At 55.4% G+C, this 8771-nt stretch overlaps 1 protein-coding gene across 1 annotated transcript; it reads right to left on the reverse strand.

The window, feature by feature from the left end:
• Positions 1–536: 536 nt before the first annotated feature.
• LOC127461929 (zinc finger protein 239-like) lies at positions 537–5677 on the reverse strand. The gene is made up of 3 exons (XM_051770129.1): positions 5633–5677; positions 2421–2477; positions 537–1557 (listed from the first exon to the last, which is right to left on the reverse strand). The coding sequence occupies exons 1-3, from the start codon at positions 5675–5677 to the stop codon at positions 649–651; spliced, it is 1011 nt and encodes a 336-aa protein (XP_051626089.1). The 3' UTR covers positions 537–648.
• Between the last annotated feature and the right edge of the window lie 3094 nt (positions 5678–8771).

Below are 8771 nucleotides of genomic sequence, written 5' to 3' on the forward strand. Positions count from 1 at the left end.
GCACAGAGGGGTTGGGAAAGGGGGGTGGCCACCCTGAGCTCCCAACTTCCTGTGGGGTGCTGGATCCAATCTCAGCCTTGGATTATGCCAACACTTTCAGTTTAGAGGAATTACAGAGGTGTAACTGAATCATTTTTGTCCTCCAGGTTAAATGATGGCAAATCAGATCTATTGAGAGAAATTAATTTATTTAGGGTTCCAAATGATCAGACAAAAGATCTTCATCAGAATTATTTACTGCACAACAGAAACACTAAAACTACCAGGAGAACGGCATAAGATAGGACAGTGCTCTACACTACAGCAATTGTTGAAGCAATTCTACCCAAGCTGGCACAAAACCTGTAATTCCTAATTACGGTTGGATGGAACTCCCCCAGACCAACATTCATGGAGAGAGATCTCTGCTCTCAACCTCCAGCAGTGACCTTGGGGGGTCCCCAGCCAAGGTAGGAATCTCCACACACCTCCCAAGAAGGGTTCTGTGAGAAGAAGCTGCCCCTGGGAAAGGGGACTGGTCCTTTGTGGTAAAAGGGATGGACTGACAGTCACTGGACTCCAGGGGTTGCCTCCCCATCAGGGGGTTCATTCAGGGTGGAAGCAGCAGCCAAAGCTCTTCCCACAGTCGGGGCACTGGTAGGGCTTCTCTTACTGGTGGGTCCGTTGGTGTCTGGTCAAGGCAGAGCTGTGGGTGAAGCTCTTCCCACACTCCCCACACTTGTAGGGCCTCTCCCCGGTGTGGATGCGCCGGTGGGTGACGAGGGTGGAGTTCTGCTTGAAGCCCTTGAAGCCCTTCCCACAGTCAGTGCAGCGGAAGGGCCTCTCATCCGTGTGCGTCCGCTCATGCAGGAGGAGAGCTGAGCTGGTCTGAAACCTTTTCCCACACTCCAAGCACTTGTAGGGCCGTTCCCCAGTGTGGATGCGCTGGTGGGTGAGGAGGCTGGATTGCTGCCTGAAGCTCTTCCCACATTCCCCACACTTGTAGGGCCGTTCCCCAGTGTGGATGCGCTGGTGTTGGATCAGGTTGGAGCTCTGCCTGAAGCTCTTCCCACATTCCCCACACTTGTAGGGCCGTTCCCCAGTGTGCGTGTGCTGGTGGGTGAGGAGGTGGAAGCTCTTCCTGAAGCTCTTTCCACATTCCCCACATGTGTAGGGCAGTTCCCCAGAGTGGATGTGCTGGTGGGAAAGGAGGTGGGAGTTTCGGCTGAAGCTCTTCCCACATTCCTTACAAGAATAAGGCCGTTCCCCAGTGTGGATGCGCTTGTGGGTGCGGAGGTTGGAGCAGAAGCTGAAGCTCTTCCCACATTCCCTACACGTGTAGGGTCGTTCCCCCGTGTGGATGTGCTGGTGGGTGAGGAGGTGGGAGCTACAGCTGAAGCTCTTCCCACATTCCCCACACGGGTAGGGCCGTTCCCCAGTGTGGATGCGCTGGTGTTGGATCAAGCCTGAGTTATCACTGAAGCTCTTCCCACATTCCCCACACCTGTAGGGCCGCTCCCCGGTGTGGATGTGCTGGTGTCTAATCAGGTTGGAGCTTTTCCTGAAGCTCTTCCCACATTCCAAGCACTGGAAGGGCTTCTCCCTGCTGGGAGGCTGATCAGGGACCACCAGGTCAGAGCTCCCCCTCAAGCTCAGGCTGCCTTCCCGGCACAGGCTGGCTCTTTCCTCCTCAGAGCACCCTGGGCTGGCTTTGGAGCCCCTCCTGTGGGGGGATCTCCGGCCCTTTTCCTCCCCGCTGCCTTCCTGCGCCGGGGAGCCCTTCAAAACGGCCTCTCCCACCAGGGTCTCACGGGGGGATTTGTCCTCCGCGCTCTCCCTCCTCAGCTCGGGGCCTGGGGCAGGAAGCAAGAAGGACAGGCAGGGGATTTGCCTCCGGCCCACAGGGAAGGCCAAGGACATCCCCCCAACTCCGGCCCCGGCAGGACGGCGGCGCCAGCGGGGTTGTCCTGCAGCCGGGGCCATGCTGGGCTGACAGAGCCAGCACAACACCCGCCCAAAGGGACACTGACTTCCTCCTCACCTGCCTGGGGGGCCCAAGGCATCTTCCTCTTCCTCGCAGCCTCCTCCTCCATCCGACCAACCTTTGGGAAGGACAAATCCTGATGGGGGGAAAACAAGGGCTGAGCGCGTTGGCTTGGGGGTTCCTCCTAGAACTCACTGGGCGTCCTGTGTCAATAAAACACTCCAAAACACCAAGACTCAGACAATAGCAAGAAGACCCTCGCCCCCCCAAACTGCAAAACGTTACAGCTAAGTCAAAAAATACTCGAAACTATGAACATGCAGCGCAAAAAAATAATCCCAGAAATTCCTCCTCTCTGGTCTCTTCCCTCTGGGGTTCAGAGGGTCTCCCCTGACTGACCCTCTGACTCCTCTGGGGTGTTGGGGGTCCCAAGAGTCCCTTCTCCTCTGACTCTCACCTTCAGGGTGCCATATTCCCAGACATTCTCCCCTTCCACGTTTTCCACTTTGTTGTTCTGGGGATCCCAGGGGTCCCCACTGTCCAGGTTTCCCCTTCTCTATGCCCCACTTTTCAGGCTCCTGGGGGTCCCAGGGCTCCTCCCTCTCCGTGCTTCCCCCTCCAGGCTGCCGGGGGTCCCCCAGCTCCGCCATCTCCCCACTCCGCCCTCCACACTCGGCAGCTCCCGGGCTCCACACCCACCCCCGGCACTCCCGGGGGGCCCCAAACCCGCTGTGTCCCCCCCGCCGGCACCGGGCTGACAATGGAGCCGGCGGGGTCTGACCCAGCAACACCAACCCCCACCGTGGGGGGGACCCGCATCCCCCCACCCACCGCCGGGGCTCTGCCCCCAACCCAGTCCAGCACCCCCAAAAAACACCTCCTGCCCACCCCCAAGAGCCCCCAAGGGCACAGCCCTGCACAAGGGCCGGCTGTGCCCAAGGCAACCAAACAGCCCCACAGGTGGGGGACACCAGAGGCTGCCCCAGGGTAAGGAGAGCAGGGAGTGGATCGGGGCCCCTGACACGTGGGCGGGCTCTGGGTTCAGCCTGACCAGGGGCAATTTGGCACCAACAGCACGGCCCCGACCACTGGCTCAGCACAGGGGGCCCGAGCTCCCCCCTCTCCAGGCTCTCAGGGCTCTTGCACCTCTCCCCTCTCTCCAGCCTCACCCACTCTCCAGGGTTCAAGGCAAGTAACCCTGTCCCTTGGCTCTCTCTCTGCCAGCTCAGTGTGGGGCACACGGGCTGGGGGTCCCTCCCAAGCCCCCCGGGCAGCCGGCGTTGGCTGGGGGGATGTGAGGGCTGGGCCTGCTCAGCACAGCCCCGGCCTCGTGCCCAGCACCTCTTTCCTGCCCCACACAAGAGCTTCCCGGCCCCCCCAGGGCTCCCCTGCTGCTGCCTCTGCTCCTGGCCCTGCCTTTGCTGCTCCCTTGGCTGGGGCAGCGGCTGCAGGGGGGGATGGCAGCAGCTTCAGCTCCACGGCACTTCCTGGGGGGAGCTCAGCCCGGGGGGACGGGCAGGGACCTGATGGGGATGGACAGGGGCCCAGCAGGGACAGCCAGGGCCTGCAGGGGAAGGCACAGGCACAACCTGGCCCCCCACACTGCCAGGGCTGTCTCTGCTCCTCCTTGCAGGCTCCGTGGCCAGGCACAGTTTGTGTTCCTGGGTGCCCACCATCTCAGCACTTGGAGACACTCAAATCAGCGCCCACAGCTCTGCAGCAAAGCCCCAGCTCACCTGGCACACAGGGGATGGACACAGCACCTGCTCGGGGATGGGCACAATTTTTCCTTTTCTCCACCACAGGGCTCTCCTTCCTCAGCAGCACCTCTGCCTTGCACTTATTCTCAGCCTCACCTCAGGGACAGCTCTGGGCTCACCTCCGCGCCACTTCTCAGCCTCACCTCAGGGCCTGGGCTCAAGGACAGGAACCTGCAGGGAGGGGACATCAGGTGCAAGCTCAGGGCTGCCTGCTTGCACTGGCCTCTGGGCTTCTTTCTCTTTCTAGAACCATCCCAGAACCTCTTCTGTTTTTCTAACATTACACTGGGCACGCTCTGCCTCCTCTTCAGCTCCCTGTCCATCCCCACTCCCAGCTCCCTTTCTGCCTGCCTGCTCTCTAGACACTCTGGCCCCAGCCCGGGGGGCTGACGGGGCTTCTTGTGGCCAAAGGGCAGGACCCGGCCCTTGGCCTGCTGGAACCTCATCCCCTTGCAATCAGCCCATGGATCCAGCTGGGCCAGGTCCCTCTGCAGAGCCCTCCTGCCTTCCAGCACATCAACACACCCCCAGCTTGGGGTCACCTGCACATTTGCTGATGAAATGCCTGGTTCTGCAGCAGCTGCAGATGCTCAAGGGGCAGCAGGACCAAGTCAGGGGCCTGGGAGGGCCTGGGGGGCTTTGGGGTATGGGAGGGTCCTGGGGGACCTGGGGAGGGGCTTTGGGGATTGGGGGTACAAACCAGGACAGACCAATACAGATCAGGACAAACCAGGACAGACCAGCACCTCCTCACTGCCCCCCAGATCTCTCCTGGAGCTGGGCCACGTTGTCCTGGGACACCTGAGCCCCCCCCAGTGCCCTCCCAGCACAGCCCAGTGCCCCCAGTACAGCCCACTGTGTTCCTGTCCCAGGGTGCCAGGTGATCCCTCTTTGGGGGGGGTTGGAAGGGATTTGAGAGGAGCTGGGGGAGATTTGGGGAGATCTGGGGGGGGGTTGATGGGGATTTGGGGGATTTTGGGGTGCTTTGGGTGTATTTGGGGGAGTTAAAAGGGGTCTTGGGGGGGTCAAAGGGATCTGTGTGGGGAGGGGATTAAAGGGAAAATGGGGGTTAAGGCACATTTTGGGAGGTTAATGATGTCTGGGGGGAAAGAGGACTAGCAGCACTATGAGCAGGTGACTCCTGAGACCCCCCTAGTGTACCCAAGACACTCTTTGTGACCCTCAAAACCCACTGGGACTCCCAAAATCCCCCGAGAAACCCCCTAAACTGCTTCAAAGACACCCCCCCAAAGCCCTCCAGGACTTCTCAGTTCCCTCAGAGACTCCAAAACTCTCTCACGGACTCGCAAACCCCTTCAGGGACCTTCAACCTCCTCCCTAAGTCCCCTCACGACATCAACCCCCCCCAGAGATACCTTAAAACCGCCTCAGGGACCCGGAAAAGCCCCTAAGGGACCACAAAACCACAGAACAGCAGAAGAGCTTTCTGTAAAGGAAGGGAGCAGAGAATCTGAGAAGGAGGAGACCGACGAAAAACCGAACCAAAGCAATAAAATCATCCTGGCCCTTGCAGTTTTTCCTTCACCTTTTTCTCATTTTTCCTTTTTTTAGGGTTCTTCGACGAAAAACCGAACCAAAGCAATAAAATCATCCTGGCCCTTGCAGTTTTTCCTTCACCTTTTTCTCATTTTTCCTTTTTTTAGGGTTCTTTCTTTGGTTGGGTGGTTTTGAATTTTTTTTCCGAAGGAATTTCTCAGGACCCGAATCCAACATCCGGGTTCTTGGGAGGCCTCCCGGGCCCCGCGGCCCCCGACAGGGTTGCAATCCCGCGCTCTGCCTCTCGGGAACTCCCGAACCCCCGCGCTAAACCCTCCCGAGCCCTCCGACCTTTCCACCCCCAGCCGCGCTCCCCGCAGCCCCCGAGGGGATCCCCAGAGCCCGCTCTCACCCGCTCCCGCCCGGTCTCACAGACAAAGGAAGGCCCCAGCGCCATCGTGACTTCCCGGCAGCCAACGCGGCGCTCTGCACAGACCCCGCTGCAGCCAATCACCGCGCGGTCACTGCCCCGTCCGCCCGCCTTCTGCCACGCCCACCGCCCTGCGCGATGCACTGTGGGACTTGTAGTTCTCGAGGGCGTCAGCGGCCATTTGCATGGACTTTTTGGTTTTTCTGTCTTTTTTTCCCCTCTTTCTTCTTTCTTTCTTCTTTCTTCTTTCTATTCCCCCTTTTTTCTTTCTCTTTTTTCTTCCTTTTTTTCTAATTTCTTTCCCGTTCTTTTTTTCCCTCTTTTTTCTCCTTTTTCTCTTTTTCCTTCTTGTTTTTTTTTTTTTTTTTATTTCCCTTTTTCTTTTTTTTTTTTAACATTTTTTGTATCAGTTATATTTGCAAGGAAGATTTAAACACAGGTCAAAACAATCTCCAGGTACATATCTTAAGACAACAGATAATCTGGCATTGTTCCAGGTTCATGAGGATTCCCAAGATCACAAACACTGAGACACAAAGGGTGCTTACATCAAAAACAGCTTTCCCTGCTTTTTTCCACAGGTGAAGGGGCACTTGGCCAAGTGTGGAAGGGGCACTTGGCCCCAGGCAAGATGCTTTTACAGCCACTTTAAGCAGCCCAAAGTGGATCTGGCTGGCAAATGGGATTATGCGCATGCTTTCAAGGAGGATTTGCAGAGTACACTGAGGGGAAACATTGAGGGCCATTTATTCACCTACTGCAGGGATGAGAAGAGGGGGGAGCAGGTGCTGTGGCCCCAGAGCTTCTCTCTGCTTTGGGGACACTTCTGTGTTTTACTCTGTCCACTGAATTCCCAACAAAGAAGGAAAAAGCTACAGGAACTCCAGTCTGGAGTGCTCAGGACATGTGGAAGCAGGGGAATTTTTCTTCCCAGCTGGGATTGAGGGTGCAATTTCACACTCCTTTGCAGAGCATTGACTAAGACATCCCATTTCTGCCCAGGGATCTTCCAGGGGGAACTCAATCCGGGCTCTGGGCAGGTCCCTGCAGGGGCAGCAGCTTCCTCTGCACATTTGAGGGGATAAAGCTGCTCTAACCCTGCACTCCAACTACTCCACAGCAATTTAGGACCTCTGAGGACAGTTCTCCACTGTTTCCAGCCCAGCAGAGACCTGAACACATCCCGTGGGCACTGTGTGACCACCCCTGGCATTAACACCCTGCAGAGATGAAGACACTGACTGTAAAGACACTTGTCTACCTGGAAACCTCCACTTTCTTTGCTACTATACAGTAATAACATTTTCTATTCATATTGCAGCTACAGACTTAACAAATAGAATTGCATATATTGTGCTTTAGAAATTAAAATGCATTCCAAAGTCAGGCAATGCTAAACAATGAAAGTCTTGAAACCCTCCCCCCCTCTTTCCAGTTTCAGAACCAGCCCACTTCCTCACTCTTCACAAAGGGAGAAACTCTCTCTCTACACCTCTGAAACAAAAATTCCCTCCCCAAAAGTGATCAGAAAGAGTCTACTTAGGCACTACTGCAAATGGAAGTTGTCTAATAACCATTCCTTCTAATTCAGGAAGAGGAGGAGGAGAAGAAAGTCACAACAAATGTTTGGATTCCTTCCTCTTTGACGTCTTCTCTTCCCTATCTGATGCTCTGGGACATGTGCAGGGGGGTCAGCATCTCTTCAGAGATGGCTCCTTTCACATCAGAGCCCCTCAAATTGGCTTCCTGGAGGTCACAACCTGATAGGTCACAATTCTGAAGGGGAAAAGAAAAAGAAGTGTCAATGGAATGCACCCAGAACTCTGTTCAAAGCTTTACTGGAAGTCCATTTACCTGAACTCCATTGTACTCTGAAGCTGGAGAGGTCAGCCAAAAGCCACCAATCCCCCCAATTACCAGCTGACTACAGGAGAGAAAGGAATAGGATGGAAAATGAATCCCAACTCACTTCCAAATCAGTTCCTGCCAACGTTGCTCCCCCGAGGTTTCAGTTCTTTAGTTTGGCGTTTCTCAGCGTTGCAACTCTGAGGTTCATTCCTGTCATCTGACTGCCCTCCATGGCCACTCCTTTCAGGCTGGCACCTGGAACACACACAGAAAGGGGTTCTGTGAGGAAAACCAGTCAGAAACACAGCAGCTGCACACTGGTGCTGCCTCAGAGCTGTGTGAATTGGAGGAGGACAAGGGGATTTGGGGCTGAGACGGTCACAGACTCAGTGCAGCCCTTGTGGGCCCTTCTCAGGGTTGGACAAACCACAGCTGGACCTTTTCTGGGCCATAGAAATGCACAAACACAGGCTTCAGTTGGCACAGATTGACAAGGCAAAAGCTTCTCACCTTCCAGATGAGCTTGAAGGCCTGATGGGTCCTCAGAGTTGCAGCCTTTCAGGGACGCTCCCTCTGCGTTGGAGCGCAGCATCTTCACCCCTGGCAGGTTGGCACACTGGCACAGACAGGAGTCACTGAGAGCCAGAGGAACAACACCAAAGACAATCAAGAAGACACTTTTAATTTCTGCTTTGGGAGTCAATCCCATTAAATCATTACTGGGAGGAAGTGTAAAAGCTTTGGGAACCAGAACAACTCTAGAATATATTTAAGAACTCGATGTTTTACACCCCTCTGTTTGTTCCAGCTCCTCTCTGTTAACACAAGCCCAGCCTTCCCAAGCTGCAGCAGCTCTTCCATCCAGCACAGAGCCTGACAGGTCAGCCCTCTCCAGGCTGGCACAGCACAGGTTGGCACGGGCCAGGTTGCAGCGGCTCAGATTGGCCACCTTGAAGTTGATGCAGCAAAGATCCAGGTGGGAAAGATCCACTCCACTGAAAGTGAGACCCTGGAAATCCCAAGGAATAAACCCCCCAAAAAGGTTACACAGGGGAAAGGGGTAGGTCTGGACACAAAGTTATCATCATTGTGTAGACAGGTGTGCATTAATATTTACAGTGTGTAAATATCTATGTCTAAATATATGGATAGAAATGTATTAAAATATATCCTGTCTATAAATATAGACAGATACAAGATAGATACAGACACACACAGGTCCTGGGAGGAGCTGAAGACACCCCACCAGGGAAGGGGGCTTATAAAAAGGAGG

This window comes from Manacus candei, unplaced genomic scaffold (genome assembly GCF_025592945.1).
Source record: "Manacus candei isolate 608988 ecotype Guabito, Panama unplaced genomic scaffold, ASM2559294v1 h1tg000115l, whole genome shotgun sequence".
Lineage (NCBI taxonomy): Eukaryota > Metazoa > Chordata > Aves > Passeriformes > Pipridae > Manacus > Manacus candei.